General features: G+C 39.0%; 1 protein-coding gene across 16 annotated transcripts in view; it reads left to right on the top strand.

Annotated features, from left to right (window-relative positions):
• Nucleotides 1–13,363, top strand: part of HECTD4 (HECT domain E3 ubiquitin protein ligase 4) — a 155,477-nt gene that overhangs the window by 57,365 nt on the left and 84,749 nt on the right. For 12 of the 16 annotated variants that reach the window (XM_036448774.2, XM_036448766.2, XM_036448770.2 and 9 more), the window contains 5 exons: nt 5,769–5,882; nt 6,604–6,744; nt 9,268–9,500; nt 11,728–11,873; nt 13,198–13,268. In XM_036448774.2, the coding sequence (XP_036304667.1) occupies nt 5,769–5,882; nt 6,604–6,744; nt 9,268–9,500; nt 11,728–11,873; nt 13,198–13,268 (705 nt within the window). The remainder of the gene's footprint in view (nt 1–5,768; nt 5,883–6,603; nt 6,745–9,267; nt 9,501–11,727; nt 11,874–13,197; nt 13,269–13,363) is intronic. The other 4 variants (XM_036448775.2, XM_036448772.2, XM_036448771.2 and 1 more) reach the window with 2 other exon arrangements.

Genomic DNA, 13,363 nt, shown 5'->3' with positions numbered 1-13,363 from the left:
ATGACTATATGATTTTTATCTTTCAATTTGTTTATGTGATGTATCACGTTTATTGATTTGCGGATATTGTACCAACCTTGCATTCCTGGAATAAATCCTACTTGGTCATGGTGTATGATCTTTGTGATGCTCTGCCGGAGCCGATTTGCTAGAATTTTGTTGAGGATTTTGGCATCTATGTTCATGAGGGATATTGGCCTGTAATTCTCTTTCATTGAGTTGTCTTTATCAGGTTTTGGTATTAGAGTGATGCTGGCTTCATAGAAGGAGTTTGGAAGTGTTCCTTCCTCTTGAATTTTTTGGAATAGTCTGAGGAGGATAGGTTTTAGTTCTTCCTTGAATGTTTGGTAAAACTCTCCTGTGAAGCCATCTGGCCCTGGGCTTTTGTTTGCTGGAAGCTTTTTGATGACTATTTCAATTTCTTCCCAAGTCACTGCTCTATTGAGATTTTTAGATTCTTCCTGATTGAGTTTTGGAAGTTTGTATTTTTCTAGGAATATGTCCATTTCCTCCAGGTTGTTCTGTTTGTTGGAATAGAGTTGTTCGTAGTATTTTGTAACAATCCTTTGTATTTCAGCGGGATCTGTTGTTATTTCACCTCTTTCATTTCTGATTTTGTTTATTTGGGTCCTCTCTCTTTGTTTCTTGGTTAGCCTAGAGGTCCATCTATCTTGTTTATCCTTTCAAAGAACCAGCTCTTGGTTTTGTTGATCTTATGTATTGTTTCTTTGGTCTCTATGTCATTTATCTGTGCTCTGATTTTTGTTATTTCCTTCCTTCTGCTTACACTGGGCTTTTCTTGTTGCGCTTTTTCTAACTCTTTGAGTTGTAGAGTTAGATCATTTGTTACCATTTTTTCTAGTTTTTTGCAATAGGCTTGTAGGGATATGAACTTCCCTCTCAAAACTGCTTTTGCTGTGTGCCATAGATTTTGGATAGTTGTGTTTTCATTGTCATTTGTTTCCAGGATGTTTTTAATTTCTTCCTTGATTTCTTTGGTAACCCAGTCCTTGTTTAATAGCATGCTGTTTAGTCTCCATGTGTTTGATTTCTTTGGATTTTTTTCATTGTAGTTAATTTCCAGTTTTATGCCACTATGATCTGAGAAGATGCTTGATATGATTTCTATCTTCTTGAATTTGAAGAGACTTTGCCTATGTCCCAAAATGTGGTCTATCTTTGAGAATGTCCCATGTGCGCTTGAGAAGAATGTATATTCTGTGGCTTTGGGGTGGAATGTTCTGAAGATGTCGATTAATTCCATCTGGTCTAGCGAGTCATTTAGGATTGATATTTCTTTGCTGATTTTTTGTTTAGATGATTTGTCAAAGGGTGATAATGGGGTATTAAAATCTCCTACTATAATTGTATTGCTATTAATCTCTCCCTTAATGTCCTCCAGCAGTTTTTTTAAATATTGGGGTGCCCCCCTGTTGGGTGCATATATATTTACCAGGGTTATTTCTTCTTGTTGGATTGCTCCCTTTAGTATTATGAAGTGGCCTTCATTATCTCTTGTTATGTCCTTCACTCTGAGATCTAATTTGTCAGATATAAGTATTGCTACCCCAGCTTTTTTTTCATTTCCATTCGCCTGGAAAACCTTTTTCCATCCCTTCACCCTCAGTCTGTGTGCATCTTTCTTTCTGAGGTGGGTTTCTTGTAGACAACAGATATATGGGTCTTGTTTTCTTATCCAATCCGACACCCTATGTCTTTTGATTGGAGCATTTAGTCCACTTACATTTAAAGTTATTATTGATGGATACTTATTTGACGCCATTTTTATTCTATACCCCTGTGTTCCTTCTTTGCTTTCTATTTCTTTAATTTTACAGTAGACCCTTTAGCATTTCTTGCATTGCTGGTTTGGTGGAGATAAATTCCCTTAGTCTGTTTTTGTCTGTGAAGCTCCTGATTTCACCTTCACTTTTGATTGATAGCCTTGCTGGGTATAGTATTCTTGGATTCAGACCCTTCCTTTGCATGACTTTGTATATTTCATCCCATTCCCTTCTGGCCTGATAAGTTTCTGTGGAGAAATCAGTTGCTAGTCTGATGGGGGTTCTTTTATATGTAACTTTCTGTCTCTCTCTGGCTGCTTTTAAGATTCTAACTTTGTCATTGGTGTTTGCCAATTTAATTATAATATGTCTTGGCGTCGGTCTTCTGGGATCCATTTTGCTTGGGACTCTGCGAGCATCTTGGATTTGTGTGGGTTTTTTCTTCTCTATCTCAGGAAAGTTTTCTGTCATTATTTCTTGAAATACGTTTTCCATGTCTTCCTCAATTCCCTTTCCTTCTGGAACCCCTATTATTCTAATATTGTTTTGTTTTGTATTGTCCCAAAGTTCCCTTAGACTTTCCTCCTGTTTTTTAATTTTTTTCCCCAGAAGTTGTTCTAATTGGGTATTTTTTTCCATCTTGTCTTCTAGCTCGCTGATGCGGTCCTCTGCTTCTTCTAATCTACTCTTGATGCTTTCTATTGAGTTCTTTACAGTAGCAATGTCATTTTTCATTTCTTCTTGGTTTTTCTTCATTTCCTCTTGGTTCTTACTCATATTGTCAAATTTGTCTTCCATTCTTTTTAGCCATCTTATGATCATTACTCTGAATTCTTGCTCAGGTAGGTTGCTTGCCTCTATCTTGTTTACTTCCTTTTCTGGTGAAGCCTGCTTTTCTTTCATATGCGGGGTGTTTTTTGGTCTCCCCATGATCTAGGATGTCTGGTTGTGTAGTTCTCTCTCTCCTGCTTTGATTTAAAGGCACAAAATACAACACAACCAGGTACAACACCCAAGGTACTGAATAGAAATGTGTTTGCGATATTAATAACCACCAATAAGGGTGGTTGTGTTGACTAGAACCCAGAATAACAAAGACATACAATCAAACAAAAAGCATAGGCAAATCAATCTTATAACAAAAAGCATACAACTTCAGTATAGTTAACATTCAACATATAACTTCAAAGAGTTAGAGAGAAAGACTGTTTTTGTTTTGTTTTGTTTTGTTTTTAGGACAACTGCGAGGGAGGTGTGAATGGGTTTGGAGCAGGTAGTTGGAAATTAGATATATACAAGTAGGGTGAAATTTTAGGAGGGGGTAGACAGAAGGAATGGGGAAAATCTAGAGCAGGAAAGGGTTAAGATAAACGGGGTACCAAAGGAAAAGATTGGAAAGAAGGTGAAGGCATAAAGGTAGGGTTGAGATAGAATAAAGCGTTGGAGAAGGAAAGATAGATAAAGACTGTAGAACAGTAATCCCGAAATTAAATATATATATATATATATATATATATATATATATATATATATATAATCAAATGAAGTAAAAATAATAAAAATAAACAAAAGAAAATAAGATGAAAAAGGTAAATTAGTAGTAGTAATAATGTTGATTACATATACAATGTAATAATTATAAAGATAAAATCAAGTGAGGAAAAAGAAAAAAATAGTTTCTTAGTAAACGTTGCAAATAATGAAAACAAAAATAAAAAACAAAAATTAAAAAATTAAAAAAAAAATTTTCAAAAATTTAAATAAAATTTGCAGTAATGAAGGTCATTCGCTTCCTCTATTGTTATGATCCAGTCCTGATTTTTAGGCAGGTTTTGCTTTGTTTTTAATACACTAGAGTCAATTTGTGGATTAGCTTCTGGGGGCAGTGTTTCTAGGTTGACTTCCCAGCCTCTCCAGCCCCCCCCCCCCCCCATCCTCTCTGAAGCAGGAACTACGGAGGGGGGGAGGGGGCAGGTCCGGGCAACTGCAATCTCCTGCAACTCTCCGATATCCCTCCGAGGCAGATCCAAATGTGTTGCTCTTTAGATATCTCCCCTGTTAGGAGCCCGTCCACTTTCACGGGTGACAACCGCCCAACAGCTGGGGCTTCTTTCTACTTGTAATCACCGCCCTTGTCCTCCAGCTGCGCGCAGGCTTTTGTCTTCGCCGCAAGCACTCTCCACCCTCTCCCCGCGAAATCTGACCTTTTCGCTGAGCAGTGGGGCACTCCAGTGCAGCCAGGTGTTCGCGCTGCCTGGGATCCGCGTTCTGGGGGTCACAGATGCTTGGTGGTCGCTGCGGCTGTGGATATTCAGGCCTCTGACACGATCCTATCTTCCTCTCAAGATGGCGAGGTTTCCTGTCCAAGCCTGTAGGTAGCTCCGGGCAGGGACGTGGCCCGCGTGGGTGCTTCCCTGTGAGGGGCACCTCTGTCAGCGGCCCCCAGCAGTTTCTTCTGGTGTTCGCTGTCTCCCAGCTTGCTAATAAACTCACAGCACAAGACCCTCAGTTGCTCTCTCTGCTTCGGGAGAGGGCTCAGAATCCGCCCATCTATTATTCTGCCATCTTACCTCCAGCCTCCTTCGGGCATTTTAAAATTGGGTTGTCTTTTTATTGTCTATTCTTAGTCTTATGAACTCTTCTTGACATGGCTTTTTCTCTCAGTTGAAATTGGCCCCATTTGATTAAAGGAGGTCTTCACTGGGCTATTTTTTCACTAGGATATAGCTTACACAGGGAGTCTATTTTAGACTAACAAATCAATAAATATTGAAATTCTTTCTGTGCTCTCTTCCACATTTGTAACTGGCCGGGGAGCGGGGCTGGGAGTGGGGGTGGGGAGAGTGAGGGACTCTATTCAGCAAGTAGAAGTGGTGCTAGCCTTGAGGAGTTCATAGTCTGGTTGGGAGAAATGATGTAGTTGTGAGAAACAACTGGAAAATGATATGCGATGGTGTATCAGTGCCTGGACTATGGGAAGCCGATAAAAGTGCTGTGGAATCAGAAAGAAAGGGCTATTCTTATCTGGGTGGTGTGGAAGGCAGTGACTAAATGAGGTCTTGAGTTTAAGTTATGAAAAACTGTATTATTCATATACCTGGCCAAGTGGGGGGAAAGGCATTGCATGGTGAACATATGCATGGTATAATGAAAAAGATTTGGGGGAGACCATTTTGAGCTGTGCAGGACAGAACAGTAGGAAATAGAACAGAAACAAAGGGCACAGTCAGGCACGATGAGGATCTGGATTCCTAGGGTGATGGGAACAAGAAAAACAAGCTCAAGTGACACAGGGCTCTAATTTTATGTTTGAAAGCGGGGGAGAAAATAATATCAATAGCAGCTAGTGCATATGAGCTGGTATAGATCCTGGACATTTTTTAACTTGTTTGATCTTCATAAGAACTGTATAAGATTGGCACTTTAATTATCTCCACTTTGCACATGAGGAAACTGAGAGGTTTAGTAAATTTCCCAGGATCACACAGAAGTGGCAGACCTGTAATTCAAACCCAGGCACCTGGAGCCATACTTGTCACTCACCTTATCCAGTGTGAAGGGTAAAGGCCAACGCGTCTCCAAATTTTGGAGTCCCTGCCTGAGAGGACAGCCATTGAGCTGTTTGTGTCCACTAACCTTTATTGAGCACCGACTATATGTAAAGTATTTCTTGTAAATGTTACCTTGTGGTGTTAATGATCATAACTCCTTTTGCTAACCTATATTTTTTTTTAAAAAAAGCCTTTACGCAAAAGTGGCCATTTAAAAACCACTTTCAAAAATATGGTTCACTGTTTAGGAAGATATTTTGTCACAGTTTTCTTTTTGTGGTCTTAATGTGTATGTATATTCTGTTACCATCAATAGACAACAAAAAGGGGTGATTTTTATGACAGTCTGGTTGAGAGTCTCAAGTTTAAACGTTGAAAGTATACTGACCACCATTTTAAGGCTTATTAAACAGCTTAATGTTTGTTTCCGAAGTCCTAGCCTCTAGCTTGGTGTATAATATTTCGGATGGTCAGTTCACGAGTCGGGCCGACCTCATAGATGCTGCTGGAAGCTCCCTGGGACGTGGTGCTCTTGTGCCTGGATTGGGTAAGAACTAAATGCCCACATCTCCTTGGAACATTCAGAGTTTTAGCAGTATCTCTCAAAAAATCTTGCCAGTTTCCTGTGGTATTCCAGTTTCCTGGAAGGAAAGATTTTTTTATACTATTGTTTAATGGGGGTTGATATGAGAAATTGCCATGTGAAATTCCTCTGCATAAGTTGCTGTTGAAGATACTGTCCATTAGGTTGTGTAATGATGCCTATAACAAACTTCAAAGTTCATGCAGTTAAAAGGTTTATTTCCTGTGAGGAATTGGTATACTTCTTATTGTTTGAAAATGGGCATTATATAATATTTTTCTCTTTGCCTTGGCTCCTAGGAAGCTCGTATCTTAAGTTTTGTGCTTAGTTACTAAGGCTTTTATTGGGTGTTACGTTAACTAGTCCTATTATATCCAGATTTTAATGTAAGCAATGTAGAACTTTTTGGGAATGAAAAGGGTCACTCATAAGTCAGTTACTGAGAACTGTCTCTTCCATGAGACTTATTCATTTTTCACATAGGAGTTAAGCAAAGTAGAATTTGAATCCTGCCTTTGTATTGAGCCCCAGTCTAATGCTTTGCTAAGTAAATATATGGGAGTAGGTGTGGATTGTCAGCATTGGGGAGAACCCTGGCCTTTCCATTCTTTGGCAGTGCTTATGAAGAACTTTATATACAGCAGGGGATGACGCGACAGTTGAATAGAGAATGATGTTTTTGCAGGTGCCTGTTACGATACAGTGAACAACATGCTGTGGACCTGCTCGAATGACTATATCGATCAGTGGTGTAATCCTGGGAATCAGGCCTTCCATTACGTCTGCCAGAGACTCGGAGTCAGCCACATCATCACTGAGCCCAGAGGTGAGGCGCACTCAGTCTTAGAGGAAGAGCTTTTCTCTATGAAATAGCAGAATACAGCAGCAGAGGAAGTGAGAACATGGCCCAGGCAACAAAATGGGTCATCAGCCTTCCCTCTTGGAACTTAGAAACCTATCCTTGCTATCTGATTGGTTTATGATTAAGGAAATAAGTGTATAAGAGGTAGTCCATAGACTTTTTTTTACAGGAAGATTACGTTTCTTCTGCAATTGTCAGAACTTTGGCACAAAAATTACTTCTTTATTTGTACTTGGCATGGGATTATATCCTCTTATAATGTTTTATATTGATAACTTATTTATATATAAGCTTATAATTAGATAGAATTATCAATAAAGGATCTTTATATTTCTTAATATTAAGGCTCTTAATATATTTTTTTCCCCAAAATGTGTTTATTGGCGTGGTTTCCCACTCATCTTGATTTGGGGTGCTTTTAGTGCTGCTTTTCCTCCTGTTGGCTGACAGGACAGTGGAGCAGCCAGCACACAAAACCACCTTTTGTGCTCGGCTAACGAGGCTGGTGATTTCATGGGCATTTCCCATCCATGAAGTAGGAATTGGGCTCTGCACCAGGCCCTGTGTTTCCTCTGCTTCTCTTCTGGAAAGGGATGGAGGTGACCCTTAGCGAGAGGCATGTTGTCATGGGGAAGTGTCACTGCCAGAAAGCAACATTAAGTTAATAAGTACTCACACCTCCTGGCATTGAAGTCAGCTCTAGTGGTATGGAGGGGTGAGTAGCTCAGCAAATTCTCTCCCTATAAAGCAGTGTTTTTCAACCTTTTTTGGGCAAAGGCACACTTGTTTCATGAAAAAAATCACGAGGCACACCACCATTAGAAAATGTTAAAAAATTTAACTCTGTGCCTATATTGACTATATATATTCTTGAATAGGAATCAAATAAACACAAAGAAAGTATTTTATAATTACTTTATTATGAAATATTAAGTAAACAAAATAGTGAAAAATTATAAAATTCTTGTCTTGTCTGCACCTACGGCACACCAGGCAACATCTAGTGTGCCGCGGAACAGCGGTTGAAAAACGCTGCTATAAAGCAATGATAAATCAGACAAAGTATCAAAAACAACTATTTCTAGGCTCTGGAAATTGACAAAGGCATACACCAAACTGAGAAGTGGGTATTCATTTAAAAACAAACAAAACCTGAACTCTGTAGTGTTCTTAGCTGAGGATGTTCCCATCTCCCACCTCAAGCTTGATCAACTCACTGATTCCAACAGGTTGGGGCAGATTGTGCAAACCAGCATCTTTGTGGCCAGCGGGGGCTGACTTGACTTGGAGCAGAGCATGGGGAAAACACATGCCTGCAGCACTCTCAGTAAAGACTGATAGTATGAACTTGAATTCTATTGTTGTAAGATCAGGGACTCAAAAGACACAGAATCAGTGGGCCCCAGTCTGATGTTAGGATTAAAAAGTAATAGAAAAGTTTAGTTTTGGCAAAGTTGACTTTCTCTCAGTTTCCTTGAGTCCTTTTCTCATAGTTCCCAGTGCCCACAACCCTTTTGCAGCTGTAAGGTTCCCCCACCCAGGCCTGCCTCTCCAAGATTACCTCCTTTCCTATTCTTTTTTTTTTTTTAATATATTTTATTAATTTTTATACAGAGAGGAAGGGAGAGAGATAGAGAATTAGAAACATCAATGAGAGAGAGTCATTGATAAGTTGCCTCTTGCACACCCCCTACTGGGGATATGCCTGCAACCAAGGTACATGCCCTTGACCGGAATCGAACCCGGGACCCGTCAGTCCCCAAGCCGATGCTCTATCCATTGAGCCAAACCGGTCCCGGCCCTTTCCTAATCTTTTTAGGCAGTTCATTTCTGCTCTTTTAGCAGGAAAAAAGCAATCTTTTTTTTTTTTTTTTTTTTTTTTTTTGTACTTTGCCTATTTGAATTTTCACCTCCATTTCCTGAATTTGTTATTATATAAGATGCTTGTCAACCCTCACAAGGTTTGATCAAAGGCTGTTTAGGCTGTGGTGACTAAATGAGGTTAAAATGCTGAAGTGTTGTGGATCAGGGAAAGATGGTGAGTTCTACCATAGAGGAGCCATAGAAGACGGAGAGATTTTATTAGGATGATTACCAGCATGGGCTCTGAGCTGAAATGGCCTGAATTCAAGTCCCAGCTTTACCACTCAATAGCTTAGACCCCCTGACTCTTGATTGACTCCTTTACAAAACTGGGCTAAAATAGTCAAAGTTTATAATGATGCTGTAAGGTAATGCATGCAAAGCATTTAGCTGATTGTTAAGATATAGAAAGGGTGGTAGCTACTTGTGCTCTAAGAAAAAGATAATTCCCAAGTGTTTTCACTCCAGGACGTTGGCAGGGAGAACGATTCTCTCGCAGTAACTGAGGAGACTGGGACCAAGATACTGTATCCTTGTGTGCGCCTTTTGTAGGTCAAAAGGCTGCTCCTTGTGGACTGCCTACAGATGTGTCTTTTCTCACTGAGTTTCCTTTTCATTTTCTAGAAGAGGCTATAACCACAAATGAGGTTATAAACCAATTATTGCACCACGTTGGTGCGATGTGCATACACCAACTCAATCTTCTTGCTACCAATCCAAATCTTCCAATCACAAGTGTCCTGGGCAAACAGCATCCGATCGAAGCTCACCATCTCAGCAGTATTTGTGACATTATGGAGAAGGCCATGGTTAATGGAGACACCTGTATCATACGCTGCATTCTTGTTGTCTTTCAGGTAAACGCACTGTTATTTTTTGAAAAATTTCTTTATTGAGCCGAAACCGGTTTGTCTCAGTGGTAGAGCGTCGGTCTGCGGACTGAAAGGTCCCAGGTTCGATTACCGATCACGGGCATGTACCTGGGTTGTGGGCACGTCCCCAGTAGGGGGTGTGCAAGAGGCAGCTGGTTGATGTTTCTCTTTCATTGACGTTTCTAGCTCTCTATCTCTCTCCTTCCTCTCTGTAAAAAATCAATAAAATATATTTTTTTAAAAATTTCTTTATTGATTAAGGTATCACATATTTGTCCTCATCCCCCCATTATCATCCCAAACCCCTCTCCACACATGCACCCACCCTCCTGTTGTCCGTGACCACTGGTTAGGCTCATATGCATGCACATAAGTCCTTTGGTTGATCTCTCCTCCTTATCCCCACCCTCGCCTACATTCCCTCTGAGATCCAACAGTCTGATCGATGCTGTTCATGCTCATCATTCTATGTTATTCATCATTTCCCCTAGAAGAGTGAGATCATGTGCTATTAGAAGTACACTTATAAAAACCAAAAATGAGACAAGCAATAATGGTTATGCTGAGAGGCAAATGAATCAGTCTATAGTGAGTTTCTTTATGGGCCAACAGTTCTTTTGAATCTCAATTTCAATGTCGAACAGTTCCTTCTATGTACATGTCAGCAAAGATATTTCAGTTCTGGATGGTGGACAAATGGTGGTAATGCAGGTCCAACCCTCTTTGGTTTGGCCCTGGGCAACCTGCAACAATGCACAGCTGCTGTCTGCTAGTATGGCAAGGTATAATATCATCAGCATGCTGCTGTCTGCTAGTATGGCAAGGTATCATCAGCATCTTCTATCTCTAGACTGTTTCTCTTCTGTCTTCATGGCTGGAGTAGTCCTGTCAATTCCTCTGTTACAGGAATCCACATGGTCTCAGAGTTGTTTTCTGGAAATATACAAACATATTCTCGACCAAAAGTTAATAAAGGAATCTTTTCTATAAATTTGACTTACGATCCTTTTTCATTTTTTGCCCAAACTATCGATATTTTCCTTTGGCTTGTTTTGGCACCATGTATGTTTTACAAGGTTGTCTTGCTGTTAGCATTAAAAATGAAAGTTAAGCCGAAACCGGTTTGGCTCAGCGGTAGAGCGTCGTTCTGTGGACTGAAAGGTCCCAGGTTCGATTCCGGTCAAGGGGATGTACATTGGTTGCGAGCACATCCCTGGTAGGGGGTGTGCAAGAGGCAGCTGGTCGATGTTTCTCTCTCATCGACGTTTCTAGCTCTCTATCTCTCTCCCTTCCTCTCTGTAAAAAATTAATAAATATATTTTAAAAAAATGAAAGTTAATTTTCTAAGTAAAAAATTTCTAGATGTAATTTACTTACAGGATATTTTTCCTTACATGATATTCTTCTACTATCCCCCCTTTTTAATTTAAATATTAGGAGGCTTTTGAAAATTTTATAATGTAGTCTTGATAGCTTTTAAATTTTAATTTTTTGCACTACAATATGACTGCTTTAGGTTCATTACATGTTATGCAATTTTACCATGAGATGATCTACCAATAAAAATTTTAGTTAAAAAAAAATTAGTTAACACTTTAGGAACAGCTTTTTGTCCAGAACAATTAATTTTTCTAGAATATTTGCTTATTTTAACTAGCCAATTTAAATTAGCCAAAAACTTGACTACTATTTTACTGTCAAATTTAATACTCTAACAACGATCTTGTTTTACCCTGTTGATGTTAGTGGAAAGGATTATTTATCTTCTTGAATAGGCCCTGAGCACTCCTGATGCTAGGCTGGATTTAGATACCAAAAACCCACTTCCCCACACTATGGGTATAAGACAAATGCACTGTTTTGAGATAAATAAGATATTAGAGAAAAAAAGAAACACACACCTTGGCTTCAGCAAGCTAATTTCTATCAGAAGAAAATTTAGTAACATTACTGTTTTGCATCTTACCACATGCTAATCCTAGAACTAGGATTATCATCATATTCATTGCACAGCAGTTAATGGAATATTGCTATATGTAGTTCATTGTCACTGATCTATGTACAATATTTACTGTAATTATACCATTACACAATAGAAGAGATTGTGGTTAAAAATCTATTCATAAGAATATCTACATGTACTTTCTTCAGAGGGATAATTTTATCCCCAGTATAATGAGCACTTTTAGACATGCCCTTTATGTTTCTGTAGGTGGTATTTAAATTTTTCTTCAGCCCACAAACTGAAAGGAATCGAGACATCATTCGACGGTCAGGATTGCTTCTTTGGCAGCTGTTGATGGCACCAAAAGATCAAATTTGCCCTGAAATTCAGAAGGAAGTCTGCCTTGCCATTAGGTAATCAAGTAATTTTCATAGTGCTCTCTTCAAAATGCTTCCCTTGCATTGCATCATGATCTTCCCAGCCAGCTGGTAGCATAGACATCTCTTCTCCCATCCCATCCATCAGGACCTTGTGAACAGAGGATAATTCAACTGGACAGAGGCTATGGCCCCACTCCCAGAAGACCCATACCATCTGTGTACTTAACATCATCATTGGATCTTTAAAAAAAAAAAAAAAAAAGACACACACACACACACACACACACACACACACACACGAACCCTTTAAGTGGATGTTTTGATGGTTTATAAGTGGATGTTTATCTCCCTTGAGAGAAAGTGTGGCAGGTTGGTTACGAATCCAACTTTGGCAGCAGGCAGATCTGGGTTCTAGTCTTTGCTCTGCCATTTACTGGCTATAACCTTAAGTCTTCTGTTTCCTCAGTTATAAAATAAGTATAAAATATAGGTTTGTGAGATTTTAATAAGATAAGGCTTGACACAAAGTAAGTGCTTAACAATGTTTACCTTTTAAAAATCTACTTAAAAACCTTGTTAGTCAAGAAGGCAGAGTTTTTGGACCATTTTCTATTGTCATTTAATATACACATTAGTACAACGAGCTTTTATCCAGGAATATGGCCTTATTATAATCAAATATAATTTAGTGACCAAGAGAGAACTAAGTGCTTGGTCTGGAAGTACCATATGACAGGGGTGAGCAAAGGGGAGGGCAATTTTTCCTTCCACAGTAGATCATGCTTTGGGTCTCTTTTTGTTGAGACCATTAAGGCAAAAATTAAAATCTAGTGCCACAGGACAGCTTCTGGGGCTGATGGTTATTACCCTCGCTATCTTGATAGTGGTGATGTTTTCATGGGTGTATATATAGGTTAAAACATATCAATTGTATATTTATTATATATTGAATCTCATAAAAAAAAGAAAAAATTCTGGTGCTATTTGCAATCCCATTTGTGGGAAAAGCTGAGAATTAGAAAGTCCCCCTCTCAAACACTATTTTGGAGGGCACAGTCTGCATATATAGCAGGTTTGACTCCATTGATTTTTTTTATAGTTAAATTCTCTTTAACTAGTTCTGCATCTGGCCTCATGGAAGTTATTGTTTTGGTAACTCACAGACAAGAGAAAGATAGGGAAACCATCATTGGACTATACCACAACATGAATTTAGATTCAGCTGCTTGTTAGTGATGAACTGTCCCTCAGAGTGCTATGTAACCAAACTGGCATGTTTATAAAAATAAAAATTTTTAGAGTTTGGGTTTTCTAGAACATTTGTTTAAAAACATTTGACTTTTTTTTGTCATTTCAGCTCTGGTTTAAATATCTTGTACCCAGGTGAAACTGAAATCAATAACTTACTTAAGCTGGTCTTAACAGAAGGTGAGAATTATTCTTTGATTATCCTTGAACTACCATTCTTTTTTGTCCCTAAGGAAACAACTGGATAGTAAGATAATAGATTTTCCCCCTTCATA

The sequence above is a fragment of the Pipistrellus kuhlii genome, unplaced genomic scaffold (genome assembly GCF_014108245.1).
Source record: "Pipistrellus kuhlii isolate mPipKuh1 unplaced genomic scaffold, mPipKuh1.p scaffold_m20_p_20, whole genome shotgun sequence".
NCBI classification, from domain to species: Eukaryota; Metazoa; Chordata; class Mammalia; order Chiroptera; family Vespertilionidae; genus Pipistrellus; species Pipistrellus kuhlii.
The sequence above is the reverse complement of the archived record's forward strand: the minus strand, read 5'-3'. Positions and strand labels throughout refer to the sequence as shown.